The 27,274-nt window shown below is 55.7% G+C and overlaps 1 protein-coding gene across 1 annotated transcript; it reads left to right on the plus strand.

The window, feature by feature from the left end:
* The first annotated feature begins 1,880 nt into the window (after positions 1–1,880).
* On the plus strand, positions 1,881–3,098 carry LOC129812140 (homeobox protein not2-like). The gene is made up of 3 exons (XM_055864063.1): positions 1,881–2,354; positions 2,471–2,649; positions 2,817–3,098. The coding sequence occupies exons 1-3, from the start codon at positions 1,961–1,963 to the stop codon at positions 2,976–2,978; spliced, it is 735 nt and encodes a 244-aa protein (XP_055720038.1). The 5' UTR covers positions 1,881–1,960; the 3' UTR covers positions 2,979–3,098.
* The last annotated feature ends 24,176 nt before the right edge of the window (positions 3,099–27,274 follow it).

Genomic DNA, 27,274 nt, shown 5'->3' on the forward strand with positions numbered 1-27,274 from the left:
TTTACACATCAAACAACATCATATATTATCTTCATTTGACCATACTAATCATCACTGTCCCCACTCAGACTCCCCGCTGGAGGGATTATAGTTGCCCGTCAGTTGAGTGGACAGGACTGCGGTCTACTCTGTCTAACTAAAGATCAATTCTGAAGTTCAGTGACATTGACATCATTGTGATTTGTGATAAAAGCCTGTGTGAGGAGTTGCTGCTACTTTCTCAGGCCCGTGAAGGTTAAGTAAACAGTGGCCCAGATGTTTTGGGTCCTACTAGTGTGAAAACTACGCTGGGGTGGGTGGTCTGCCCGGTGACTCATCAGAAGACCGTTTCATTGTTCAGGCCGAGTCGACAAAAACCCGCTGTTTGCCTTGTTCATTAGGCATCATAGTGTCAGCTACATAGAATTAATACAATGGCTCTGAAGTCAAAGTGACTAACGGTTCTCTTCACTGTTCAAATATGTCTTAACTGTTATGTAAAGCTCACAGTGACGCTCTCAGCTGCTTCCAAATGAAGCTGGTGGAGTTTGCAGAGCGGGTCATAATCCCAGGTTGAAAGAGGAGGCTTTGTCCTAAAGTAGTGTAAGAATGAAAATCGCTTACTTTTAAAGAAGCCGCGATGCTTTTCATGAGGCTTTTTAAGTCTCTAATGAACAACCAATAATGGGGAGCTGCTCTCTTGCGCATTTCCTGTCAACCCAGCCCAATTGTGTCCTCTAAAATTGTGGGCTATAACGGATTTTGTCATCACTACAATGAATTTCATCACTACAATGAAAGATGTAATAAAAGCATTTATGATATTTGAATATTTTAAATTGTGCGGTAACTGTTATACACAAGTTAACGGTAATGACGCACAACGCAGAGAAACCTCTCTGTCACCGGTGTTGTGTTTTAATGAAGAGATCAAGTGGTGGATGAACGCACTGACTGCGATTAGTGGCGTGGGTGTTAGTAAACCAGCAGCGGCTCTCTGTCAGCGCACCCCCGACCTGCTGAATCTGACGCCCCGTGCGATGCCCCACTAGTTATTCCAGTTTAGGGTGACACCACAACTGTAAAAAGACACACTTTGGACAGCAACCAGTCTTTATGTAATTATAATTAGCTTCAGGAGAGAGATTGAATACTATCAGGAAAATAGCTTTAAAAATGAGAGTGAATAGTTTCAGGAAAATAGCTATAAAATAAGTCAATTATTCTTGATTTTAGTAGGCCTTTATTTGATTCAGTCCATTGCTCATCATAGGCCTATACAAGCACAAAGACGCGTGATTGGCTAAATCACACAACTATATAATGCACCTACACAATTAAACGGATAATTTTCTCCAAACTCGTAGGAAAAACGTAATTTTCTTCAATCAAAACGAAGCCCTGAATAAAGTCCTGACATTGTTACCTATAATTCCTATTGAGCAGCAGACTTGTCTACAATGTGATTTTAACGTTACAGCTTTTTTTTTAAAGTCGCCCTCCAATTGTGAAGCTATTTGTTCCGCTGCTTGCAGCATCTGTCGGCTAGCTTTGATTTAAAAGGGACCAAATAAGATGATTTGGTGACATCAAGGCCTTCCCAGCGGTAATGATTACATTCGGAGCTCAGATCCACGCAAGAATTTGTATCCCACTAAACCCTCTGAGATCCCCTACCCACCCCCCACAGTGCTTGAGCTTCCAGAGTCTTGTCCTATTAGGGTATTTGACAGTCCCAGCTTGTACTACACCATCAATGAATCGGATAGGTTATCGGGATGCTCGTTCCTCTCATCTTAGAAAGACAAAGCCCCGCTGGGGGGCTGTTGACACCTCGAGGTTCGGGGAGGGTATAAAGAGGAATCTGTTTCAGTTGGAAGCAGTACAACTCTACGCTCTGCACCAGGAGAAACAGCCTACTTTGGACATACGTTTTAACTTTATTTTCTTCGCTTTTCCTTTTTCCATCACGACTGACAGCATGCAAGTACCGAACAGACCAATAGGAGCGGGAGCGTACGGGTACTCCGCCATGCGCCATTACGCTTCGCTCTATCCACAGCGCAGCAGCAGCCAGTGCGCAGCGGCGACCAAGCCTGCCAGCGGGAAATCTTTCACCATTGACGCCCTGCTCGCCAAGCCGTCGGAGACACACATAGACCGAACGAGTCCCATTCACTGTAGACTCAAATACCAACCGACAGCGCCACTACATCCCTTCCAGACCCAGATGAGCTCAGCGCTGCCACAGTACCTCTACTCGCCCAACATGATGCACACGCCGGTGCACAGTCACACACAACCCGGATACTCTGTCTACTGCTGTCCACCGTTCTCCCACCACGCGTCATGCCATGGGGCCTTTTACGCACACGGTAAATGTCAATCTAACGTGCCATTCTAATTTATTCAATAATCCAAACTAAACACAGTGGCCTAAAGAAAAGTCCGACATGGGTTTTAAACTGTTGTCCATCTCTTTCCTTCACAGAAACAGGTCTATCAATGTCCCACTCATTCAAACACAAGGGAGGGAAATCCAAGCGGATGCGCACCAGCTTCACCAACGAGCAGTTGGACCGTCTGGAGAAGGAGTTCGCCCGCCAACAGTACATGGTTGGCTCGGAGAGGTTCCTTCTGGCGTCGGGTCTGCAGCTCACAGAGGCTCAGGTACAAACCAGATTCCTACTCAAACTGCAAACTTTCTTTGAACCAAAGCAAAGCCCCAATTTAATAGTTTTTTTTAAAGAATGAGAATGATAATATGATTGGTTCTGACGTTTATAACGTAAAAAAAAAAAAATCCCTACAACCAAAATTCCTTTTCTTATTTTCAGGTTAAAGTGTGGTTCCAGAATCGACGCATCAAATGGCGCAAGCAGAGTCTGGAGCAACAGCAGAACAAGCTGGTTAAACTGGGCCTGGCCACCCCAGTGAAGAGTCCTGGTTCTCAAGGTCTGGGGGAGGAGGCGGAGGAGATCGATTTCTCAGACGGATAAGATGTGGATAAAGACGGGATCCCTGACTACCGCTGACCGCTCTTGGACCACAGAACCAGGCATCTGTATACACCGCTCAAGACACGGGACCGAGGACCACACCACCCCTTACTGTATAAATATTTAATTCATAGATGTATAGTTCTATATTTAAACGATATTTCTTACTTTATTGCTCTTATGAGAGTCTCTTTGTGAAATCAAACGTTTGTATATTTTGATTGACATATTCAATAAATATATTTTCAAAATTTTGCGAGTCCATTTCTTATCCCAGTACCGTTTTAAAACAACCATATCCCAAGAAAACAAATTGAAGGAGAGGTTGAGAGAACATCTTACGCTAAATAAGAACTTTGAATTGAACGTTTGAATCAGGTTATATCGCGATGTCAAAGACGTTGAGTCGGTAGAATATTTCATTATTTCAGGTTCATTTCTATATTTGGTTAGGTGGAATTTAAGAGAAATTAAACAAAAGCATATCAGCATTTGTACTATTTTAGAGAACACTGTCTATTCTAGACAATATAAACTTTAAATGCAGAGCAATTTCATGGTCTTTTTTTTTGGGGGGGGGGGGGGTGAAATAATCATTATTTGATTTCTAAACCAGGTTGAGTCTATTTTATGTAAATCCTTGGCATTATTGAAGATATTACTCCCTATATTTACATTTACATTTAAGTCATTTAGCAGACGCTCTTATCCAGTGCGACTTACATTTACATTTACATTTAAGTCATTTAGCAGACGCTCTTATCCAGAGCGACTTACAAATTGACTTACAAATTGGAAAGTTCATACATATTCATCCTGGTCCCCCCGTGGGAATTGAACCCTGGTCCCCCCGTGGGAATTGAAGCCTGGTCCCCCCGTGGGAATTGAAGCCACAACCCTGGCATTGCAAGCGCCATGCTCTACCAACTGAGCCACACGGGACCACGTATTTTAGCCCCTCTCTCTCTCTAACAGGGCTGGGGTGGTGGGGTCAGTCTGTCTAACAGGGCTGGTGTGGTGGGGTCAGTCTGTCTAACAGGGCTGGGGTGGTGGGGTCAGTCTGTCTAACAGGGGTGGTGGGGTCAGTCTGTCTAACAGGGCTGGGCTGGTGGGGTCAGTCTGTCTAACAGGGCTGGGCTGGTGGGGTCAGTCTGTCTAACAGGGCTGGGGTGGTGGGGTCAGTCTGTCTAACAGGGCTGGGGTGGGGTCAGTCTGTCTAACAGCAGTGGTGGGGTCAGTCTGTCTAACAGGGCTGGGGTGGTGGGGTCAGTCTGTCTAACAGGGGTGGTGGGGTCAGTCTGTCTAACAGGGGTGGTGGGGTCAGTCTGTCTAACAGGGCTGGAGTGGTGGGGTCAGTCTGTCTAACAGGGCTGGTGGGGTCAGTCTGTCTAACAGGGCTGGTGGGGTCAGTCTGTCTAACAGGGCTGGTGGGGTCAGTCTGTCTAACAGGGCTGGGGTGGGGTCAGTCTGTCTAACAGGGCTGGGGTGGGGTCAGTCTGTCTAACAGGGGTGGGGTGGTGGGGTCAGTCTGTCTAACAGGGCTGGTGGGGTCAGTCTCTCTAACAGGGCTGGTGTGGAGGGGTCAGTCTGTCTAACAGGGCTGGGGTGGGGTCAGTCTGTCTAACAGGGCTGGGGTGGGGTCAGTCTGTCTAACAGGGCTGGGATGGGGTCAGTCTGTCTAACAGGGGTGGTGGGGTCAGTCTGTCTAACAGGGCTGGGGTTGTGGGGTCAGTCTGTCTAACAACGCTGGGCTGGTGGGGTCAGTCTGTCTAACAGGGGTGGTGGGGTCAGTCTGTCTAACAGGGCTGGTGGGGTCAGTCTGTCTAACAGCAGTGGTGGGGTCAGTCTGTCTAACAGCAGTGGTGGGGTCAGTCTGTCTAACAGGGGTGGGGTGGGGTCAGTCTGTCTAACAGGGGTGGGGTGGGGTCAGTCTGTCTAACAGGGCTGGTGGGGTCAGTCTGTCTAACAGGGCTGGTGGGGTCAGTCTGTCTAACAGCAGTGGTGGGGTCAGTCTGTCTAACAGCAGTGGTGGGGTCAGTCTGTCTAACAGGGGTGGGGTGGGGTCAGTCTGTCTAACAGGGGTGGGGTGGTGGGGTCAGTCTGTCTAACAGGGCTGGTGGGGTCAGTCTCTCTAACAGGGCTGGTGTGGAGGGGTCAGTCTGTCTAACAGGGCTGGGGTGGGGTCAGTCTGTCTAACAGGGCTGGGGTGGGGTCAGTCTGTCTAACAGGGCTGGGATGGGGTCAGTCTGTCTAACAGGGGTGGTGGGGTCAGTCTGTCTAACAGGGCTGGGGTTGTGGGGTCAGTCTGTCTAACAACGCTGGGCTGGTGGGGTCAGTCTGTCTAACAGGGGTGGTGGGGTCAGTCTGTCTAACAGGGCTGGTGTGGTGGGGTCAGTCTGTCTAACAGGGCTGGGGTGGGGTCAGTCTGTCTAACAGGGCTGGTGGGGTCAGTCTGTCTAACAGGGGTGGTGGGGTCAGTCTGTCTAACAGGGCTGGTGTGGTGGGGTCAGTCTGTCTAACAGGGCTGGGGTGGGGTCAGTCTGTCTAACAGGGCTGGTGGGGTCAGTCTGTCTAACAGGGCTGGTGGGGTCAGTCTGTCTAACAGCAGTGGTGGGGTCAGTCTGTCTAACAGCAGTGGTGGGGTCAGTCTGTCTAACAGGGGTGGGGTGGTGGGGTCAGTCTGTCTAACAGGGCTGGGGTGGGGTCAGTCTGTCTAACAGGGCTGGAGTGGTGGGGTCAGTCTGTCTAACAGGGCTGGGGTGGGGACAGTCTGTCTAACAGGGCTGGGCTGGTGGGGTCAGTCTGTCTAACAGGGCTGGTGGGGTCAGTCTGTCTAACAGGGCTGGGGTGGTGGGGTCAGTCTGTCTAACAGGGCTGGTGGGGTGGGGTCAGTCTGTCTAACAGGGCTGGTGGGGTCAGTCTGTCTAACAGGGCTGGGGTGGTGGGGTCAGTCTGTCTAACAGGGCTGGTGTGGTGGGGTCAGTCTGTCTAACAGGGCTGGGGTGGTGGGGTCAGTCTGTCTAACAGGGCTGGTGGGGTCAGTCTGTCTAACAGGGCTGGGGTTGTGGGGTCAGTCTGTCTAACAGGGCTGGGGTTGTGGGGTCAGTCTGTCTAACAGGGCTGGGGTGGGGTGGGGTCAGTCTGTCTAACAGGGGTGGGGTGGTGGGGTCAGTCTGTCTAACAGGGTTGGGGTGGGGTCAGTCTGTCTAACAGGGGTGGTGGGGTGGAGTCAGTCTGTCTAACAGGGGTGGGGTGGGGTCAGTCTGTCTAACAGGGGTGGGGTGGTGGGGTCTGTCTAACAGGGCTGGGGTGGAGTCAGTCTGTCTAACACGGGTGGGGTGGGGTCAGTCTGTCTAACAGGGGTGGGGTGGGGTCAGTCTGTCTAACAGGGCTGGTGGGGTCAGTCTGTCTAACAGGGGTGGGGTGGGGTCAGTCTGTCTAACAGGGGTGGGGTGGTGGGGTCAGTCTGTCTAACAGGGCTGGGGTGGAGTCAGTCTGTCTAACAGGGGTGGGGTGGTGTCAGTCTGTCTAACAGGGGTGGGGTGGGGTCAGTCTGTCTAACAGGGGTGGTGGGGTGGAGTCAGTCTGTCTAACAGGGGTGGGGTGGGGTCAGTCTGTCTAACAGGGCTGGTGGGGTCAGTCTGTCTAACAGGGGTGGGGTGGTGGGGTCAGTCTGTCTAACAGGGGTGGTGGGGTGGAGTCAGTCTGTCTAACAGGGGTGGGGTGGAGTCAGTCTGTCTAACAGGGGTGGGGTGGTGGGGTCAGTCTGTCTAACAGGGCTGGTGGGGTCAGTCTGTCTAACAGGGCTGGGGTGGGGTCAGTCTGTCTAACAGGGGTGGGGTGGGGTGGAGTCAGTCTGTCTAACAGGGCTGGGGTGTGGTCAGTCTGTCTAACAGCGCTGGCGGGGTCAGTCTGTCTAACAGGGCTGGTGTGGTGGGGTCAGTCTGTCTAACAGGGCTGGGGTGGTGGGGTCAGTCTGTCTAACAGGGCTGGGGTTGTGGGGTCAGTCTGTCTAACAGGGCTGGGGTGGGGTGGGGTCAGTCTGTCTAACAGGGGTGGGGTGGTGGGGTCAGTCTGTCTAACAGGGTGGGGTGGGGTCAGTCTGTCTAACAGGGGTGGTGGGGTGGAGTCAGTCTGTCTAACAGGGGTGGGGTGGGGTCAGTCTGTCTAACAGGGGTGGGGTGGTGGGGTCTGTCTAACAGGGCTGGGGTGGAGTCAGTCTGTCTAACAGGGGTGGGGTGGGGTCAGTCTGTCTAACAGGGGTGGGGTGGGGTCAGTCTGTCTAACAGGGCTGGTGGGGTCAGTCTGTCTAACAGGGGTGGGGTGGGGTCAGTCTGTCTAACAGGGGTGGGGTGGTGGGGTCAGTCTGTCTAACAGGGCTGGGGTGGAGTCAGTCTGTCTAACAGGGGTGGGGTGGTGTCAGTCTGTCTAACAGGGGTGGGGTGGGGTCAGTCTGTCTAACAGGGGTGGTGGGGTGGAGTCAGTCTGTCTAACAGGGGTGGGGTGGGGTCAGTCTGTCTAACAGGGCTGGTGGGGTCAGTCTGTCTAACAGGGGTGGGGTGGTGGGGTCAGTCTGTCTAACAGGGGTGGTGGGGTGGAGTCAGTCTGTCTAACAGGGGTGGGGTGGAGTCAGTCTGTCTAACAGGGGTGGGGTGGTGGGGTCAGTCTGTCTAACAGGGCTGGTGGGGTCAGTCTGTCTAACAGGGCTGGTGGGGTCAGTCTGTCTAACAGGGCTGGGGTGGGGTCAGTCTGTCTAACAGGGGTGGTGGGGTGGAGTCAGTCTGTCTAACAGGGCTGGGGTGTGGTCAGTCTGTCTAACAGCGCTGGTGGGGTCAGTCTGTCTAACAGGGCTGGTGTGGTGGGGTCAGTCTGTCTAACAGGGCTGGGGTGGGGTGGTGTCAGTCTGTCTAACAGGGGTGGGGTGGTGTCAGTCTGTCTAACAGGGGTGGGGTGGTGTCAGTCTGTCTAACAGGGGTGGGGTGGTGTCAGTCTGTCTAACAGGGCTGGGGTGGTGGAGTCAGTCTGTCTAACAGGGCTGGTGTGGTGGGGTCAGTCTGTCTAACAGGGCTGGGGCGGGGTCAGTCTGTCTAACAGGGCTGGTGGGGTCAGTCTGTCTAACAGGGCTGGGGCTGGTGGGGTCAGTCTGTCTAACAGGGCTGGGGTGGTGGGGTCAGTCTGTCTAACAGGGCTGGGGGGGTCAGTCTGTCTAACAGGGCTGGGGTGGTGGGGTCAGTCTGTCTAACAGGGCTGGGGTGGGGTCAGTCTGTCTAACAGGGCCCCAATCTGTTTAAATGGGCACTAAGCCTGTTCTCCGTGTCCCACACCCAACCACCGTTGGCAGGTGTCCTGTCTCCTCCTGGGGTTAGGGCTGGTCTGTTCCTGTCTCCTCCTGGGGTTAGGGTTGGTCTGTTCCTGTCTCCTCCTGGGGTTAGGGCTGGTCTGTTCCTGTCTCCTCCTGGGGTTAGGGTTGGTCTGTTCCTGTCTCCTCCTGGGGTTAGGGTTGGTCTGTTCCTGTCTCCTCCTGGGGTTAGTGTCTGTTCCTGTCTCCTCCTGGGGTTAGGGTTGGTCTGTTCCTGTCTCCTCCTGGGGTTAGGGTTGGTCTGTTCCTGTCTCCTCCTGGGGTTAGGGTTGGTCTGTTCCTGTCTCCTCCTGGGGTTAGGGTTAGTCTGTTCCTGTCTCCTCCTGGGGTTAGGGTTGGTCTGTTCCTGTCTCCTCCTGGGGTTAGGGTTGGTCTGTTCCTGTCTCCTCCTGGGGTTAGGGTTGGTCTGTCCCTGTCTCCTCCTGGGGTTAGTGTCTGTTCCTCTCTCCTCCTGGGGTTAGGGTTGGTCTGTTCCTGTCTCCTCCTGGGGTTAGGGTTGGTCTGTTCCTGTCTCCTCCTGGGGTTAGGGTTGGTCTGTTCCTGTCTCCTCCTGGGGTTAGGGTTGGTCTGTCCCTGTCTCCTCCTGGGGTTAGTGTCTGTTCCTGTCTCCTCCTGGGGTTAGGGTTGGTCTGTTCTGTCTCCTCCCGGGGTTAGTGTTGGTCTGTTCCTGTCTCCTCCTGGGGTTAGGATTGGTCTGTTCCTGTCTCCTCCTGGGGTTAGTGTTGGTCTGTTCCTGTCTCCTCCTGGGGTTAGGGTTGGTCTGTTCCTGTCTCCTCCTGGGGTTAGTGTTGGTCTGTTCCTGTCTCCTCCTGGGGTTAGGGTTGGTCTGTTCCTGTTTCCTCCTGGGGTTAGTGTCTGTTCCTCGCTCCTCCTGGGGCTAGGGTTTGTCTCTTCCTGTCTCCTCCTGGGGTTAGGGTTGGTCTGTTCCTGTCTCCTCCTGGGGTTAGGGTTGGTCTGTCCCTGTCTCCTCCTGGGGTTAGTGTCTGTTCCTCGCTCCTCCTGGGGCTAGGGTTTGTTTGTTCCTGTCTCCTCCTGGGGTTAAGGTTGGTCTGGCCCTGTCTCCTCCTGGGGTTAGTGTTGGTCTGTTCCTGTCTCCTCCTGGGGTTAGGGTTGGTCTGTCCCTGCCTCCTCCTGGGGTTAGGGTTGGTCTGTCCCTGTCTCCTCCTGGGGTTAGTGTCTGTTCCTGTCTCCTCCTGGGGTTAGTGTTGGTCTGTTCCTGTCTCCTCCTGGGGTTAGGGTTGGTCTGTTCCTGTCTCCTCCTGGGGTTAGTGTTGGTCTGTTCCTGTCTCCTCCTGGGGTTAGGGTTGGTCTGTTCCTGTCTCCTCCTGGGGTTAGTGTTGGTCTGTTCCTGTCTCCTCCTGGGGTTAGTGTTGGTCTGTCCCTGTCTCCTCCTGGGGTTAGGGTTGGTCTGTCCCTGTCTCATCCTGGGGTTAGTGTCTGTTCCTGTCTCCTCCTGGGGTTAGGGTTGGTCTGTTCTGTGTCCTCCTGGGGTTAGTGTTGGTCTGTTCCTGTCTCCTCCTGGGGTTAGGGTTGGTCTGTTCCTGTCTCCTCCTGGGGTTAGTGTTGGTCTGTTCCTGTCTCCTCCTGGGGTTAGGGTTGGTCTGTTCCTGTCTCCTCCTGGGGTTAGTGTCTGTTCCTGTCTCCTCCTGGGGTTAGTGTTGGTCTGTTCCTGTCTCCTCCTGGGGTTAGGGTTGGTCTGTTCCTGTCTCCTCCTGGGGTTAGTGTCTGTTCCTCGCTCCTCCTGGGGCTAGGGTTTGTCTGTTCCTGTCTCCTCCTGGGGTTAGGGTTGGTCTGTTCCTGTCTCCTCCTGGGGTTAGGGTTGGTCTGTCCCTGTCTCCTCCTGGGGTTAGTGTCTGTTCCTCGCTCCTCCTGGGGCTAGGGTTTGTCTGTTCCTGTCTCCTCCTGGGGTTAGGGTTGGTCTGGCCCTGTCTCCTCCTGGGGTTAGTGTCTGTTCTTGTCTCCTCCTGGGGTTAGGGTTGGTCTGTTCTGTCTCCTCCTGGGGTTAGGGTTGGTCTGTTCCTGTAACCTCCTGGGGTTAGGGTTGGTCTGTTCCTGTCTCCTCCTGGGGTTAGTGTCTGTTCCTGTTTCCTCCTGGGGTTAGTGTCTGTTCCTGACTCCTAATGGGGTTAGTGTCGGTTCCTGTCTCCTCCTGGGGTTAGTGTCTGTTCCTGTTTCCTCCTGGGGTTAGTGTCTGTTCCTGTCTCCTCCTGGGGTTAGGGTTGGTCTGTTCCTGTCTCCTTCTGGGGTTAGTGTCTGTTCCTGTCTCCTCCTGGGGTTAGGGTTGGTATGTTCCTGTCTCCTCCTGGGGTTAGTGTCTGTTCCTGTCTCCTCCTGGGGTTAGTGTCTGTTCCTGTCTCCTCCTGGGGTTAGTGTCTGTTCCTGTTTCCTCCTGGGGTTAGTGTCTGTTCCTGTCTCCTCCTGGGGTTAGTGTCTGTTCCTGTCTCCTCCTGGGGTTAGTGTCTGTTCCTGTCTCCTCCTTTGAGTTAGGGTTGGTCTGTTCCTGTCTCCTCCTGGGGTTAGGGTTGGTCTGTCCCTGTCTCCTCCTGGGGTTAGTGTCTGTTCCTCGCTCCTCCTGGGGCTACGGTTTGTCTGTTCCTGTCTCCTCCTGGGGTTAGGGTTGGTCTGTTCCTGTCTCCCCCTGGGGTTAGTGTCTGTTCCTGTCTCCTCCTGGGGTTAGTGTTGGGCTGTTCCTGTCTCCTCCTGGGGTTAGGGTTGGTCTGTTCCTGTCTCCTCCTGGGGTTAGGGTTGGTCTGTTCCTGTCTCCTCCTGGGGTTAGTGTCTGTTCCTGTCTCCTCCTGGGGTTAGGGTTGGTATGTTCCTGTCTCCTCCTGGGGTTAGTGTCTGTTCCTGTCTCCTCCTGGGGTTAGTGTCTGTCCCTGTCTCCTCCTGGGGTTAGTGTCTATTCCTGTTTCCTCCTGGGGTTAGTGTCTGTTCCTGTCTCCTCCTGGGGTTAGGGTTGGTCTGTTCCTGTCTCCTCCAGGGGTAGGGTTGGTCTGTTCCTGTCTCCTCCAGGGGTTAGGGTTGGTCTGTCCCTGTCTCCTCCTGGGGTTAGGGTTGGTCTGTTCCTGTCTCCTCCTGGGGTTAGTGTCTGTTCCTGTCTCCTCCTGGGGTTAGTGTTGGTCTGTTCCTGTCTCCTCCTGGGGTTAGGGCTGGTCTGTTCCTGTCTCCTCCTGGGGTTAGTGTCTGTTCCTGTCTCCTCCTGGGGTTAGTGTTGGTCTGTTCCTGTCTCCTCCTGGGGTTAGGGTTGGTCTGTTCCTGTCTCCTCCTGGGGTGAGGGTTGGTCTGTTCCTGTCTCCTCCTGGGGTTTGGGTTGGTCTGTTCCTGTCTCCTCCTGGGGTTAGGGTTGGTCTGTCCCTGTCTCCTCCTGGGGTTAGGGTTGGTCTGTTGCTGTCTCCTCCTGGGGTTAGGGTCGGTCTGTTACTGACTCCTCCTGGGGTTAGTGTCTGTTCCTGTCTCCTCCTGGGGTTAGGGTTGGTCTGTTCCTGTCTCCTCCTGGGGTTAGTGTCTGTTCCTGTCTCCTCCTGGGGTTAGGGTTGGTCTGTTCCTGTCTCCTCCTGGGGTTAGTGTCTGTACCTGTCTCCTCCTGGAGTTAGGGCTGGTCTGTTCCTGTCTCCTCCTGGGGTTAGGGTTGGTCTGTTCCTGTCTCCTCCTGGGGTTAGGGTTGGTCTGTTCCTGTCTCCTCCTGGGGTTAGGGTTGGTCTGTTCCTGTCTCCTCCTGGGGTTAGGGTTGGTCTGTTCCTGTCTCCTCCTGGGGTTAGGGTTGGTCTGTTCCTGTCTCCTCCTGGGGTTAGGGTTGGTCTGTTCCTGTCTCCTCCTGGGGTTAGGGTTGGTCTGTTCCTGTCTCCTCCTGGGGTTAGGGTTGGTCTGTTCCTGTCTCCTCCTGGGGTTAGGGTTGGTCTGTTCCTGTCTCCTCCTGGGGTTAGGGTTGGTCTGTTCCTGTCTCCTCCTGGGGTTAGGGTTGGTCTGTTCCTGTCTCCTCTTGGGGTTAGTGTCTGTTCCTGCCTCCTCCTGGGGTTAGTGTCTGTTCCTGTCTCCTCCTGGGGTTAGGGTTGGTCTGTCCCTGTCTCCTCCTGGGGTTAGGGTCTGTTCCTGTCTCCTCCTGGGGTTAGAGTTGGTCTGTTCCTGTCTCCTCCTGGGGTTAGGGTTGGTCTGTTCCTGTCTCCTCCTGGGGTTAGGGTTGGTCTGTTCCTGTCTCCTCCTGGGGTTAGGGTTGGTCTGTTCCTGTCTGCTCCTGGGGTTAGGGTTGGTCTGTTCCTGTCTCCTCCTGGGGTTAGGGTTGGTCTGTTCCTGTCTCCTCCTGGGGTTAGGGTTGGTCTGTCCCTGTCTCCTCCTGGGGTTAGGGCTGGTCTGTTCCTGTCTCCTCCTGGGGTTAGGGTTGGTCTGTCCCTGTCTCCTCCTGGGGTTAGGGCTGGTCTGTTCCTGTCTCCTCTTGGGGTTAGTGTTGGTCTGTCCCTGTCTCCTCCTGGGGTTAGTGTCTGTTCCTGTCTCCTCCTGGGGTTAGGGTTGGTCTGTTCTGTCTCCTCCTGGGGTTAGTGTTGGTCTGTTCCTGTCTCCTCCTGGGGTTAGGGCTGGTCTGTTCCTGTCTCCTCCTGGGTTTAGTGTTGGTCTGTTCCTGTCTCCTCCTGGGGTTAGTGTTGGTCTGTCCCTGTCTCCTCCTGGGGTTAGTGTCTGTTCCTGTCTCCTCCTGGGGTTAGTGTTGGTCTGTTCCTGTCTCCTCCTGGGGTTAGGGTTGGTCTGTTCCTGTTTCCTCCTGGGGTTAGTGTCTGTTCCTCGCTCCTCCTGGGGCTAGGGTTTGTCTGTTCCTGTCTCCTCCTGGGGTTAGGGTTGGTCTGTTCCTGTCTCCTCCTGGGGTTAGGGTTGGTCTGTCCCTGTCTCCTCCTGGGGTTAGTGTCTGTTCCTCGCTCCTCCTGGGGCTAGGGTTTGTCTGTTCCTGTCTCCTCCTGGGGTTAGGGTTGGTCTGGCCCTGTCTCCTCCTGGGGTTAGGGTTGGTCTGTTCCTGTCTCCTCCTGGGGTTAGTGTTGGTCTGTTCCTGTCTCCTCCTGGGGTTAGGGTTGGTCTGTCCCTGTCTCCTCCTGGGGTTAGGGTTGGTCTGTCCCTGTCTCCTCCTGGGGTTAGTGTCTGTTCCTGTCTCCTCCTGGGGTTAGGGTTGGTCTGTTCTGTCTCCTCCTGGGGTTAGTGTTGGTCTGTTCCTGTCTCCTCCTGGGGTTAGGGTTGGTCTGTTCCTGTCTCCTCCTGGGGTTAGTGTTGGTCTGTTCCTGTCTCCTCCTGGGGTTAGGGTTGGTCTGTTCCTGTCTCCTCCTGGGGTTAGTGTTGGTCTGTTCCTGTCTCCTCCTGGGGTTAGGGTTGGTCTGTTCCTGTTTCCTCCTGGGGTTAGTGTCTGTTCCTCGCTCCTCCTGGGGCTAGGGTTTGTCTGTTCCTGTCTCCTCCTGGGGTTAGGGTTGGTCTGTTCCTGTCTCCTCCTGGGGTTAGGGTTGGTCTGTCCCTGTTTCCTCCTGGGGTTAGTGTCTGTTCCTCGCTCCTCCTGGGGCTAGGGTTTGTCTGTTCCTGTCTCCTCCTGGGGTTAAGGTTGGTCTGGCCCTGTCTCCTCCTGGGGTTAGTGTTGGTCTGTTCCTGTCTCCTCCTGGGGTTAGGGTTGGTCTGTCCATGTCTCCTCCTGGGGTTAGGGTTGGTCTGTCCCTGTCTCCTCCTGGGGTTAGTGTCTGTTCCTGTCTCCTCCTGGGGTTAGGGTTGGTCTGTTCCGGTCTCCTCCTGGGGTTAGTGTTGGTCTGTTCCTGTCTCCTCCAGGGGTTAGTGTTGGTCTGTCCCTGTCTCCTCCTGGGGTTAGGGTTGGTCTGTTCCGGTCTCCTCCTGGGGTTAGTGTTGGTCTGTTCCGGTCTCCTCCTGGGGTTAGTGTTGGTCTGTTCCTTTCTCCTCCTGGGGTTAGGGTTGGTCTGTTCCTGTCTCCTCCTGGGGTTAGTGTCTGTTCCTGTCTCCTCCTGGGGTTAGGGTTGGTCTGTTCCTGTTTCCTCCTGGGGTTAGTGTCTGTTCCTCGCTCCTCCTGGGGCTAGGGTTTGTCTGTTCCTGTCTCCTCCTGGGGTTAGGGTTGGTCTGTTCCTGTCTCCTCCTGGGGTTAGGGTTGGTCTGTCCCTGTCTCCTCCTGGGGTTAGTGTCTGTTCCTCGCTCCTCCTGGGGCTAGGGTTTGTCTGTTCCTGTCTCCTCCTGGGGTTAGGGTTGGTCTGGCCCTGTCTCCTCCTGGGGTTAGTGTCTGTTCCTGTCTCCTCCTGGGGTTAGGGTTGGTCTGTTCTGTCTCCTCCTGGGGTTAGGGTTGGTCTGTTCCTGTCTCCTCCTGGGGTTAGGGTTGGTCTGTTCCTGTCTCCTCCTGGGGTTAGTGTCTGTTCCTGTTTCCTCCTGGGGTTAGTGTCTGTTCCTGACTCCTAATGGGGTTAGTGTCGGTCCCTGTCTCCTCCTGGGGTTAGTGTCTGTTCCTGTTTCCTCCTGGGGTTAGTGTCTGTTCCTGTCTCCTCCTGGGGTTAGGGTTGGTCTGTTCCTGTCTCCTCCTGGGGTTAGTGTCTGTTCCTGTCTCCTCCTGGGGTTAGGGTTGGTATGTTCCTGTCTCCTCCTGGGGTTAGTGTCTGTTCCTGTCTCCTCCTGGGGTTAGTGTCTGTTCCTGTCTCCTCCTGGGGTTAGTGTCTGTTCCTGTTTCCTCCTGGGGTTAGTGTCTGTTCCTGTCTCCTCCTGGGGTTAGTGTCTGTTCCTGTCTCCTCCTGGGGTTAGTGTCTGTTCCTGTCTCCTCCTTTGGGTTAGGGTTGGTCTGTTCCTGTCTCCTCCTGGGGTTAGGGTTGGTCTGTTCCTGTCTCCTCCTGGGGTTAGTGTCTGTTCCTGTCTCCTCCTGGGGTTAGGGTTGGTCTGTTCTGTCTCCTCCTGGGGTTAGGGTTGGTATGTTCCTGTCTCCTCCTGGGGTTAGTGTCTGTTCCTGTCTCCTCCTGGGGTTAGTGTCTGTTTCTGTCTCCTCCTGGGGTTAGTGTCTGTTCCTGTTTCCTCCTGGGGTTAGTGTCTGTTCCTGTCTCCTCCTGGGGTTAGTGTCTGTTCCTGTCTCCTCCTGGGGTTAGTGTCTGTTCCTGTCTCCTCCTTTGGGTTAGGGTTGGTCTGTTCCTGTCTCCTCCTGGGGTTAGGGTTGGTCTGTCCCTGTCTCCTCCTGGGGTTAGTGTCTGTTCCTGTCTCCTCCTGGGGTTAGGGTTGGTCTGTTCTGTCTCCTCCTGGGGTTAGTGTTGGTCTGTTCCTGTCTCCTCCTGGGGTTAGGGCTGGTCTGTTCCTGTCTCCTCCTGGGTTTAGTGTTGGTCTGTTCCTGTCTCCTCCTGGGGTTAGTGTTGGTCTGTCCCTGTCTCCTCCTGGGGTTAGTGTCTGTTCCTGTCTCCTCCTGGGGTTAGTGTTGGTCTGTTCCTGTCTCCTCCTGGGGTTAGGGTTGGTCTGTTCCTGTTTCCTCCTGGGGTTAGTGTCTGTTCCTCGCTCCTCCTGGGGCTAGGGTTTGTCTGTTCCTGTCTCCTCCTGGGGTTAGGGTTGGTCTGTTCCTGTCTCCTCCTGGGGTTAGGGTTGGTCTGTCCCTGTCTCCTCCTGGGGTTAGTGTCTGTTCCTCGCTCCTCCTGGGGCTAGGGTTTGTCTGTTCCTGTCTCCTCCTGGGGTTAGGGTTGGTCTGGCCCTGTCTCCTCCTGGGGTTAGGGTTGGTCTGTTCCTGTCTCCTCCTGGGGTTAGTGTTGGTCTGTTCCTGTCTCCTCCTGGGGTTAGGGTTGGTCTGTCCCTGTCTCCTCCTGGGGTTAGGGTTGGTCTGTCCCTGTCTCCTCCTGGGGTTAGTGTCTGTTCCTGTCTCCTCCTGGGGTTAGGGTTGGTCTGTTCTGTCTCCTCCTGGGGTTAGTGTTGGTCTGTTCCTGTCTCCTCCTGGGGTTAGGGTTGGTCTGTTCCTGTCTCCTCCTGGGGTTAGTGTTGGTCTGTTCCTGTCTCCTCCTGGGGTTAGGGTTGGTCTGTTCCTGTCTCCTCCTGGGGTTAGTGTTGGTCTGTTCCTGTCTCCTCCTGGGGTTAGGGTTGGTCTGTTCCTGTTTCCTCCTGGGGTTAGTGTCTGTTCCTCGCTCCTCCTGGGGCTAGGGTTTGTCTGTTCCTGTCTCCTCCTGGGGTTAGGGTTGGTCTGTTCCTGTCTCCTCCTGGGGTTAGGGTTGGTCTGTCCCTGTTTCCTCCTGGGGTTAGTGTCTGTTCCTCGCTCCTCCTGGGGCTAGGGTTTGTCTGTTCCTGTCTCCTCCTGGGGTTAAGGTTGGTCTGGCCCTGTCTCCTCCTGGGGTTAGTGTTGGTCTGTTCCTGTCTCCTCCTGGGGTTAGGGTTGGTCTGTCCATGTCTCCTCCTGGGGTTAGGGTTGGTCTGTCCCTGTCTCCTCCTGGGGTTAGTGTCTGTTCCTGTCTCCTCCTGGGGTTAGGGTTGGTCTGTTCCGGTCTCCTCCTGGGGTTAGTGTTGGTCTGTTCCTGTCTCCTCCAGGGGTTAGTGTTGGTCTGTCCCTGTCTCCTCCTGGGGTTAGGGTTGGTCTGTTCCGGTCTCCTCCTGGGGTTAGTGTTGGTCTGTTCCGGTCTCCTCCTGGGGTTAGTGTTGGTCTGTTCCTGTCTCCTCCTGGGGTTAGGGTTGGTCTGTTCCTGTCTCCTCCTGGGGTTAGTGTCTGTTCCTGTCTCCTCCTGGGGTTAGGGTTGGTCTGTTCCTGTTTCCTCCTGGGGTTAGTGTCTGTTCCTCGCTCCTCCTGGGGCTAGGGTTTGTCTGTTCCTGTCTCCTCCTGGGGTTAGGGTTGGTCTGTTCCTGTCTCCTCCTGGGGTTAGGGTTGGTCTGTCCCTGTCTCCTCCTGGGGTTAGTGTCTGTTCCTCGCTCCTCCTGGGGCTAGGGTTTGTCTGTTCCTGTCTCCTCCTGGGGTTAGGGTTGGTCTGGCCCTGTCTCCTCCTGGGGTTAGTGTCTGTTCCTGTCTCCTCCTGGGGTTAGGGTTGGTCTGTTCTGTCTCCTCCTGGGGTTAGGGTTGGTCTGTTCCTGTCTCCTCCTGGGGTTAGGGTTGGTCTGTTCCTGTCTCCTCCTGGGGTTAGTGTCTGTTCCTGTTTCCTCCTGGGGTTAGTGTCTGTTCCTGACTCCTAATGGGGTTAGTGTCGGTCCCTGTCTCCTCCTGGGGTTAGTGTCTGTTCCTGTTTCCTCCTGGGGTTAGTGTCTGTTCCTGTCTCCTCCTGGGGTTAGGGTTGGTCTGTTCCTGTCTCCTCCTGGGGTTAGTGTCTGTTCCTGTCTCCTCCTGGGGTTAGGGTTGGTATGTTCCTGTCTCCTCCTGGGGTTAGTGTCTGTTCCTGTCTCCTCCTGGGGTTAGTGTCTGTTCCTGTCTCCTCCTGGGGTTAGTGTCTGTTCCTGTTTCCTCCTGGGGTTAGTGTCTGTTCCTGTCTCCTCCTGGGGTTAGTGTCTGTTCCTGTCTCCTCCTGGGGTTAGTGTCTGTTCCTGTCTCCTCCTTTGGGTTAGGGTTGGTCTGTTCCTGTCTCCTCCTGGGGTTAGGGTTGGTCTGTTCCTGTCTCCTCCTGGGGTTAGGGTTGGTCTGTCCCTGTCTCCTCCTGAGGTTAGTGTCTGTTCCTCGCTCCTCCTGGGGCTAGGGTTTGTCTGTTCCTCGCTCCTCCTGGGGTTAGGGTTGGTCTGTTCCTGTCTCCCCCTGGGGTTAGTGTCTGTTCCTGTCTCCTCCTGGGGTTAGTGTTGGTCTGTTCCTGTCTCCTCCTGGGGTTAGGGTTGGTCTGTTCCTGTCTCCTCCTGGGGTTAGGGTTGGTCTGTTCTGTCTCCTCCTGGGGTTAGTGTCTGTTCCTGTCTCCTCCTGGGGTTAGGGTTGGTATGTTCCTGTCTCCTCCTGGGGTTAGTGTCTGTTCCTGTCTCCTCCTGGGGTTAGTGTCTGTCCCTGTCTCCTCCTGGGGTTAGTGTCTGTTCCTGTCTCCTCCTAGGGTTAGGGTTGGTCTGTTCCTGTCTCCTCCAGGGGTAGGGTTGGTCTGTTCCTGTCTCCTCCAGGGGTTAGGGTTGGTCTGTCCCTGTCTCCTCCTGGGGTTAGGGTTGGTCTGTTCCTGTCTCCTCCTGGGGTTAGTGTCTGTTCCTGTCTCCTCCTGGGGTTAGTGTTGGTCTGTTCCTGTCTCCTCCTGGGGTTAGTGTTGGTCTGTTCCTGTCTCCTCCTGGGGTTAGGGTTGGTCTGTTCCTGTCTCCTCCTGGGGTTAGTGTTGGTCTGTTCCTGTCTCCTCCTGGGGTTAGGGTTGGTCTGTTCCTGTCTCCTCCTGGGGTGAGGGTTGGTCTGTTCCTGTCTCCTCCTGGGGTTAGGGTTGGTCTGTTCCTGTCTCCTCCTGGGGTTAGGGTTGGTCTGTCCCTGTCTCCTCCTGGGGTTAGGGTCGGTCTGTTCCTGTCTCCTCCTGGGGTTAGTGTCTGTTCCTGTCTCCTCCTGGGGTTAGGGTTGGTCTGTTCCTGTCTCCTCCTGGGGTTAGTGTCTGTTCCTCTCGCCTCCTGGGGTTAGGGTTGGTCTGTCCCTGTCTCCTCCTGGGGTTAGGGTTGGTCTGTTCCTGTCTCCTCCTGGGGTTACGGTTGGTCTGTTCCTGTCTCCTCCTGGGGTTAGGGTTGGTCTGTTCCTGTCTCCTCCTGGGGTTAGGGTTGGTCTGTCCCTGTCTCCTCCTGGGGTTAGGGTTGGTCTGTTGCTGTCTCCTCCTGGGGTTAGGGTCGGTCTGTTCCTGTCTCCTCCTGGGGTTAGTGTCTGTTCCTGTCTCCTCCTGGGGTTAGGGTTGGTCTGTTCCTGTCTCCTCCTGGGGTTAGTGTCTGTTCCTGCCTCCTCCTGGGGTTAGGGCTGGTCTGTTCCTGTCTCCTCCTGGGGTTAGGGTTGGTCTGTTCCTGTCTCCTCCTGGGGTTAGGGTTGGTCTGTTCCTGTCTCCTCCTGGGGTTAGGGTTGGTCTGTTCCTGTCTCCTCCTGGGGTTAGTGTCTGTTCCTGTCTCCTCCTGGGGTTAGGGTTGGTCTGTTCCTGTCTCTTCCTGGGGTTAGGGCTGGTCTGTCCTCGCTCCTCCTGGGGTTAGGGTTGGTCTGTTCCTGTCTCCTCCTGGGGTTAGGGTTGGTCTGTTCCTGTCTCCTCCTGGGGTTAGGGTTGGTCTGTTCCTGTCTACTCCTGGGGTTAGGGTTGGTCTGTTCCTGTCTCCTCCTGGGGTTAGGGTTGGTCTGTTCCTGTCTCCTCTTGGGGTTAGTGTCTGTTCCTGTCTCCTCCTGGGGTTAGTGTCTGTTCCTGTCTCCTCCTGGGGTTAGGGTTGGTCTGTTCCTGTCTCCTCCTGGGGTTAGTGTCTGTTCCTGTCTCCTCCTGGGGTTAGGGTTGGTCTGTTCCTGTCTCCTCCTGGGGTTAGGGTTGGTCTGTTCCTGTCTCCTCCTGGGGTTAGGGTTGGTCTGTTCCTGTCTCCTCCTGGGGTTAGGGTTGGTCTGTCCCTGTCTCCTCCTGGGGTTAGGGTTGGTCTGTTGCTATCTCCTCCTGGGGTTAGGGTCGGTCTGTTCCTGTCTCCTCCTGGGGTTAGTGTCTGTTCCTGTCTCCTCCTGGGGTTAGGGTTGGTCTGTTCCTGTCTCCTCCTGGGGTTAGTGTCTGTTCCTCTCGCCTCCTGGGGTTAGGGTTGGTCTGTCCCTGTCTCCTCCTGGGGTTAGGGTTGGTCTGTTCCTGTCTCCTCCTGGGGTTACGGTTGGTCTGTTCCTGTCTCCTCCTGGGGTTAGGGTTGGTCTGTTCCTGTCTCCTCCTGGGGTTAGGGTTGGTCTGTCCCTGTCTCCTCCTGGGGTTAGGGTTGGTCTGTTGCTGTCTCCTCCTGGGGTTAGGGTCGGTCTGTTCCTGTCTCCTCCTGGGGTTAGTGTCTGTTCCTGTCTCCTCCTGGGGTTAGGGTTGGTCTGTTCCTGTCTCCTCCTGGGGTTAGTGTCTGTTCCTGTCTCCTCCTGGGGTTAGGGCTGGTCTGTTCCTGTCTCCTCCTGGGGTTAGGGTTGGTCTGTTCCTGTCTCCTCCTGGGGTTAGGGTTGGTCTGTTCCTGTCTCCTCCTGGGGTTAGGGTTGGTCTGTTCCTGTCTCCTCCTGGGGTTAGGGTTGGTCTGTTCCTGTCTCCTCCTGGGGTTAGTGTCTGTTCCTGTCTCCTCCTGGGGTTAGGGTTGGTCTGTTCCTGTCTCTTCCTGGGGTTAGGGCTGGTCTGTTCTGTCTCCTCCTGGGGTTAGGGTTGGTCTGTTCCTGTCTCCTCCTGGGGTTAGGGTTGGTCTGTTCCTGTCTCCTCCTGGGGTTAGGGTTGGTCTGTTCCTGTCTACTCCTGGGGTTAGGGTTGGTCTGTTCCTGTCTCCTCCTGGGGTTAGGGTTGGTCTGTTCCTGTCTCCTCTTGGGGTTAGTGTCTGTTCCTGTCTCCTCCTGGGGTTAGTGTCTGTTCCTGTCTCCTCCTGGGGTTAGGGTTGGTCTGTTCCTGTCTCCTCCTGGGGTTAGTGTCTGTTCCTGTCTCCTCCTGGGGTTAGGGTTGGTCTGTTCCTGTCTCCTCCTGGGGTTAGGGTTGGTCTGTTCCTGTCTCCTCCTGGGGTTAGGGTTGGTCTGTTCCTGTCTCCTCCTGGGGTTAGGGTTGGTCTGTTCCTGTCTGCTCCTGGGGTTAGGGTTGGTCTGTTCCTGTCTCCTCCTGGGGTTAGGGTTGGTCTGTTCCTGTTCCTCCTGGGGTTAGGGTTGGTCTGTCCCTGTCTCCTCCTGGGGTTAGGGTTGGTCTGTTCCTGTCTCCTCCTGGGGTTAGGGTCGGTCTGTTCCTGTCTCCTCCTGGGGTTAGTGTCTGTTCCTGTCTCCTCCTAGGGTTAGGGTTGGTCTGTTCCTGTCTCCTCCAGGGGTAGGGTTGGTCTGTTCCTGTCTCCTCCAGGGGTTAGGGTTGGTCTGTCCCTGTCTCCTCCTGGGGTTAGGGTTGGTCTGTTCCTGTCTCCTCCTGGGGTTAGTGTCTGTTCCTGTCTCCTCCTGGGGTTAGTGTTGGTCTGTTCCTGTCTCCTCCTGGGGTTAGTGTTGGTCTGTTCCTGTCTCCTCCTGGGGTTAGGGTTGGTCTGTTCCTGTCTCCTCCTGGGGTTAGTGTTGGTCTGTTCCTGTCTCCTCCTGGGGTTAGGGTTGGTCTGTTCCTGTCTCCTCCTGGGGTGAGGGTTGGTCTGTTCCTGTCTCCTCCTGGGGTTAGGGTTGGTCTGTTCCTGTCTCCTCCTGGGGTTAGGGTTGGTCTGTCCCTGTCTCCTCCTGGGGTTAGGGTCGGTCTGTTCCTGTCTCCTCCTGGGGTTAGTGTCTGTTCCTGTCTCCTCCTGGGGTTAGGGTTGGTCTGTTCCTGTCTCCTCCTGGGGTTAGTGTCTGTTCCTCTCGCCTCCTGGGGTTAGGGTTGGTCTGTTCCTGTCTCCTCCTGGGGTTAGTGTCTGTTCCTGTCTCCTCCTGGGGTTAGGGTTGGTCTGTTCCTGTCTCCTCCTGGGGTTAGGGTTGGTCTGTTCCTGTCTCCTCCTGGGGTTAGGGTTGGTCTGTTCCTGTCTCCTCCTGGGGTTAGGGTTGGTCTGTTCCTGTCTGCTCCTGGGGTTAGGGTTGGTCTGTTCCTGTCTCCTCCTGGGGTTAGGGTTGGTCTGTTCCTGTTCCTCCTGGGGTTAGGGTTGGTCTGTCCCTGTCTCCTCCTGGGGTTAGGGTTGGTCTGTTCCTGTCTCCTCCTGGGGTTAGGGTCGGTCTGTTCCTGTCTCCTCCTGGGGTTAGTGTCTGTTCCTGTCTCCTCCTAGGGTTAGGGTTGGTCTGTTCCTGTCTCCTCCAGGGGTAGGGTTGGTCTGTTCCTGTCTCCTCCAGGGGTTAGGGTTGGTCTGTCCCTGTCTCCTCCTGGGGTTAGGGTTGGTCTGTTCCTGTCTCCTCCTGGGGTTAGTGTCTGTTCCTGTCTCCTCCTGGGGTTAGTGTTGGTCTGTTCCTGTCTCCTCCTGGGGTTAGTGTTGGTCTGTTCCTGTCTCCTCCTGGGGTTAGGGTTGGTCTGTTCCTGTCTCCTCCTGGGGTTAGTGTTGGTCTGTTCCTGTCTCCTCCTGGGGTTAGGGTTGGTCTGTTCCTGTCTCCTCCTGGGGTGAGGGTTGGTCTGTTCCTGTCTCCTCCTGGGGTTAGGGTTGGTCTGTTCCTGTCTCCTCCTGGGGTTAGGGTTGGTCTGTCCCTGTCTCCTCCTGGGGTTAGGGTCGGTCTGTTCCTGTCTCCTCCTGGGGTTAGTGTCTGTTCCTGTCTCCTCCTGGGGTTAGGGTTGGTCTGTTCCTGTCTCCTCCTGGGGTTAGTGTCTGTTCCTCTCGCCTCCTGGGGTTAGGGTTGGTCTGTCCCTGTCTCCTCCTGGGGTTAGGGTTGGTCTGTTCCTGTCTCCTCCTGGGGTTACGGTTGGTCTGTTCCTGTCTCCTCCTGGGGTTAGGGTTGGTCTGTTCCTGTCTCCTCCTGGGGTTAGGGTTGGTCTGTCCCTGTCTCCTCCTGGGGTTAGGGTTGGTCTGTTGCTGTCTCCTCCTGGGGTTAGGGTCGGTCTGTTCCTGTCTCCTCCTGGGGTTAGTGTCTGTTCCTGTCTCCTCCTGGGGTTAGGGTTGGTCTGTTCCTGTCTCCTCCTGGGGTTAGTGTCTGTTCCTGTCTCCTCCTGGGGTTAGGGCTGGTCTGTTCCTGTCTCCTCCTGGGGTTAGGGTTGGTCTGTTCCTGTCTCCTCCTGGGGTTAGGGTTGGTCTGTTCCTGTCTCCTCCTGGGGTTAGGGTTGGTCTGTTCCTGTCTCCTCCTGGGGTTAGGGTTGGTCTGTTCCTCGCTCCTCCTGGGGTTAGTGTCTGTTCCTGTCTCCTCCTGGGGTTAGGGTTGGTCTGTTCCTGTCTCCTCCTGGGGTTAGGGTTGGTCTGTTCCTGTCTCCTCCTGGGGTTAGGGTTGGTCTGTTCCTGTCTCCTCCTGGGGTTAGGGTTGGTCTGTTCCTGTCTCCTCCTGGGGTTAGGGTTGGTCTGTTCCTGTCTCCTCCTGGGGTTAGGGTTGGTCTGTCCCTGTCTCCTCCTGGGGTTAGGGTTGGTCTGTCGCTGTCTCCTCCTGGGGTTAGGGTCGGTCTGTTCCTGTCTCCTCCTGGGGTTAGTGTCTGTTCCTGTCTCCTCCTGGGGTTAGGGTTGGTCTGTTCCTGTCTCCTCCTGGGGTTAGTGTCTGTTCCTCTCGCCTCCTGGGGTTAGGGTTGGTCTGTCCCTGTCTCCTCCTGGGGTTAGGGTTGGTCTGTTCCTGTCTCCTCCTGGGGTTACGGTTGGTCTGTTCCTGTCTCCTCCTGGGGTTAGGGTTGGTCTGTTCCTGTCTCCTCCTGGGGTTAGGGTTGGTCTGTCCCTGTCTCCTCCTGGGGTTAGGGTTGGTCTGTTGCTGTCTCCTCCTGGGGTTAGGGTCGGTCTGTTCCTGTCTCCTCCTGGGGTTAGTGTCTGTTCCTGTCTCCTCCTGGGGTTAGGGTTGGTCTGTTCCTGTCTCCTCCTGGGGTTAGTGTCTGTTCCTGTCTCCTCCTGGGGTTAGGGCTGGTCTGTTCCTGTCTCCTCCTGGGGTTAGGGTTGGTCTGTTCCTGTCTCCTCCTGGGGTTAGGGTTGGTCTGTTCCTGTCTCCTCCTGGGGTTAGGGTTGGTCTGTTCCTGTCTCCTCCTGGGGTTAGGGTTGGTCTGTTCCTGTCTCCTCCTGGGGTTAGTGTCTGTTCCTGTCTCCTCCTGGGGTTAGGGTTGGTCTGTTCCTGTCTCTTCCTGGGGTTAGGGCTGGTCTGTTCTGTCTCCTCCTGGGGTTAGGGTTGGTCTGTTCCTGTCTCCTCCTGGGGTTAGGGTTGGTCTGTTCCTGTCTCCTCCTGGGGTTAGGGTTGGTCTGTTCCTGTCTACTCCTGGGGTTAGGGTTGGTCTGTTCCTGTCTCCTCCTGGGGTTAGGGTTGGTCTGTTCCTGTCTCCTCTTGGGGTTAGTGTCTGTTCCTGTCTCCTCCTGGGGTTAGTGTCTGTTCCTGTCTCCTCCTGGGGTTAGGGTTGGTCTGTTCCTGTCTCCTCCTGGGGTTAGTGTCTGTTCCTGTCTCCTCCTGGGGTTAGGGTTGGTCTGTTCCTGTCTCCTCCTGGGGTTAGGGTTGGTCTGTTCCTGTCTCCTCCTGGGGTTAGGGTTGGTCTGTTCCTGTCTCCTCCTGGGGTTAGGGTTGGTCTGTTCCTGTCTGCTCCTGGGGTTAGGGTTGGTCTGTTCCTGTCTCCTCCTGGGGTTAGGGTTGGTCTGTTCCTGTTCCTCCTGGGGTTAGGGTTGGTCTGTCCCTGTCTCCTCCTGGGGTTAGGGTTGGTCTGTTCCTGTCTCCTCCTGGGGTTAGGGTCGGTCTGTTCCTGTCTCCTCCTGGGGTTAGTGTCTGTTCCTGTCTCCTCCTGGGGTTAGGGTTGGTCTGTTCCTGTCTCCTCCTGGGGTTAGTGTCTGTTCCTGTCTCCTCCTGGGGTTAGGGTTGGTCTGTCCCTGTCTCCTCCTGGGGTTAGGGTTGGTCTGTTCCTGTCTCCTCCTGGGGTTAGGGTTGGTCTGTCCCTGTCTCCTCCTGGGGTTAGGGTTGGTCTGTTGCTGTCTCCTCCTGGGGTTAGGGTTGGTCTGTTCCTGTCTCCTCCTGGGGTTAGTGTCTGTTCCTGTCTCCTCCTGGGGTTAGGGTTGGTCTGTTCCTGTCTCCTCCTGGGGTTAGGGTTGGTCTGTTCCTGTCTCCTCCTGGGGTTAGTGTCTGTTCCTGTCTCCTCCTGGGGTTAGGGTTGGTCTGTTCCTGTCTCCTCCTGGGGTTAGGGTTGGTCTGTTCCTGTCTCCTCCTGGGGTTAGGGTTGGTCTGTTCCTGTCTCCTCCTGGGGTTAGGGTTGGTCTGTTCCTGTCTCCTCCTGGGGTTAGGGTTGGTCTGTTCCTGTCTACTCCTGGGGTTAGGGTTGGTCTGTTCCTGTCTCCTCCTGGGGTTAGGGTTGGTCTGTTCCTGTCTCCTCTTGGGGTTAGTGTCTGTTCCTGTCTCCTCCTGGGGTTAGTGTGTGTTCCTGTCTCCTCCTGGGGTTAGGGTTGGTCTGTTCCTGTCTCCTCCTGGGGTTAGTGTCTGTTCCTGTCTCCTCCTGGGGTTAGGGTTGGTCTGTTCCTGTCTCCTCCTGGGGTTAGGGTTGGTCTGTTCCTGTCTCCTCCTGGGGTTAGGGTTGGTCTGTTCCTGTCTCCTCCTGGGGTTAGGGTTGGTCTGTTCCTGTCTGCTCCTGGGGTTAGGGTTGGTCTGTTCCTGTCTCCTCCTGGGGTTAGGGTTGGTCTGTTCCTGTTCCTCCTGGGGTTAGGGTTGGTCTGTCCCTGTCTCCTCCTGGGGTTAGGGTTGGTCTGTTCCTGTCTCCTCCTGGGGTTAGGGTCGGTCTGTTCCTGTCTCCTCCTGGGGTTAGTGTCTGTTCCTGTCTCCTCCTGGGGTTAGGGTTGGTCTGTTCCTGTCTCCTCCTGGGGTTAGTGTCTGTTCCTGTCTCCTCCTGGGGTTAGGGTTGGTCTGTCCCTGTCTCCTCCTGGGGTTAGGGTTGGTCTGTTCCTGTCTCCTCCTGGGGTTAGGGTTGGTCTGTTCCTGTCTCCTCCTGGGGTTAGGGTTGGTCTGTTCCTGTCTCCTCCTGGGGTATGGGTTGGTCTGTCCCTGTCTCCTCCTGGGGTTAGGGTTGGTCTGTTGCTGTCTCCTCCTGGGGTTAGGGTCGGTCTGTTCCTGACTCCTCCTGGGGTTAGTGTCTGTTCCTGTCTCCTCCTGGGGTTAGGGTTGGTCTGTTCCTGTCTCCTCCTGGGGTTAGTGTCTGTTCCTGTCTCCTCCTGGGGTTAGGGCTGGTCTGTTCCTGGCTCCTCCTGGGGTTAGGGTTGGTCTGTTCCTGTCTCCTCCTGGGGTTAGGTTTGGTCTGTTCCTGTCTCCTCCTGGGGTTAGGGTTGGTCTGTTCCTGTCTCCTCCTGGGGTTAGGGTTGGTCTGTTCCTGTCTCCTCCTGGGGTTAGTGTCTGTTCCTGTCTCCTCCTGGGGTTAGGGTTGGTCTGTTCCTGTCTCCTCCTGGGGTTAGGGTTGGTCTGTTCCTGTCTCCTCCTGGGGTTAGGGTTGGTCTGTTCCTGTCTCCTCCTGGGGTTAGGGTTGGTCTGTTCCTGTCTCCTCCTGGGGTTAGGGTTGGTCTGTTCCTGTCTCCTCCTGGGGTTAGGGTTGGTCTGTTCCTGTCTCCTCCTGTGGTTAGGGTTGGTCTGTTCCTGTCTCCTCCTGGGGTTAGGGTTGGTCTGTTCCTGTCTCCTCCTGGGGTTAGGGTTGGTCTGTTCCTGTCTCCTCCTGGGGTTAGGGTTGGTCTGTTCCTGTCTCCTCCTGGGGTTAGGGTTGGTCTGTTCCTGTCTCCTCCTGGAGTTAGGGTTGGTCTGTTCCTGTCTCCTCCTGGGGTTAGGGTTGGTCTGTTCCTGTCTCCTCTTGGGGTTAGTGTCTGTTCCTGTCTCCTCCTGGGGTTAGGGTTGGTCTGTCCCTGTCTCCTCCTGGGGTTAGTGTCTGTTCCTGTCTCCTCCTGGGGTTAGGGTTGGTCTGTTCCTGTCTCCTCCTGGGGTTAGGGTTGGTCTGTTCCTGTCTCCTCCTGGGGTTAGGGTTGGTCTGTTCCTGTCTCCTCCTGGGGTTAGGGTTGGTCTGTTCCTGTCTGCTCCTGGGGTTAGGGTTGGTCTGTTCCTGTCTCCTCCTGGGGTTAGGGTTGGTCTGTTCCTGTCTCCTCCTGGGGTTAGGGTTGGTCTGTCCCTGTCTCCTCCTGGGGTTAGGGCTGGTCTGTTCCTGTCTCCTCCTGGGGTTAGGGTTGGTCTGTCCCTGTCTCCTCCTGGGGTTAGGGCTGGTCTGTTCCTGTCTCCTCTTGGGGTTAGTGTTGGTCTGTTCCTGTCTCCTCCTGGGGTTAGGGTTGGTCTGTTCCTGTCTCCTCCTGGGGTTAGGGTTGGTCTGTTCTGTCTCCTCCTGGGGTTAGTGTTGGTCTGTTC

Source organism: Salvelinus fontinalis, chromosome 15, assembly GCF_029448725.1.
Source record: "Salvelinus fontinalis isolate EN_2023a chromosome 15, ASM2944872v1, whole genome shotgun sequence".
NCBI lineage: Eukaryota > Metazoa > Chordata > Actinopteri > Salmoniformes > Salmonidae > Salvelinus > Salvelinus fontinalis.

What these genes read in the sequence shown, in the direction of transcription:
- LOC129812140 (XM_055864063.1), top strand. Translation starts at nt 1,961, where the DNA reads ATGCAAGTACCGAACAGACCAATAGGAGCGGGAGCGTACGGGTACTCC. An exon ending in TGGGGCCTTTTACGCACACG is followed by an intron (nt 2,355 to 2,470) that starts GTAAATGTCAAT and finishes TTTCCTTCACAG; the next exon opens with AAACAGGTCTATCAATGTCC. An exon ending in TGCAGCTCACAGAGGCTCAG is followed by an intron (nt 2,650 to 2,816) that starts GTACAAACCAGA and finishes TCTTATTTTCAG; the next exon opens with GTTAAAGTGTGGTTCCAGAA.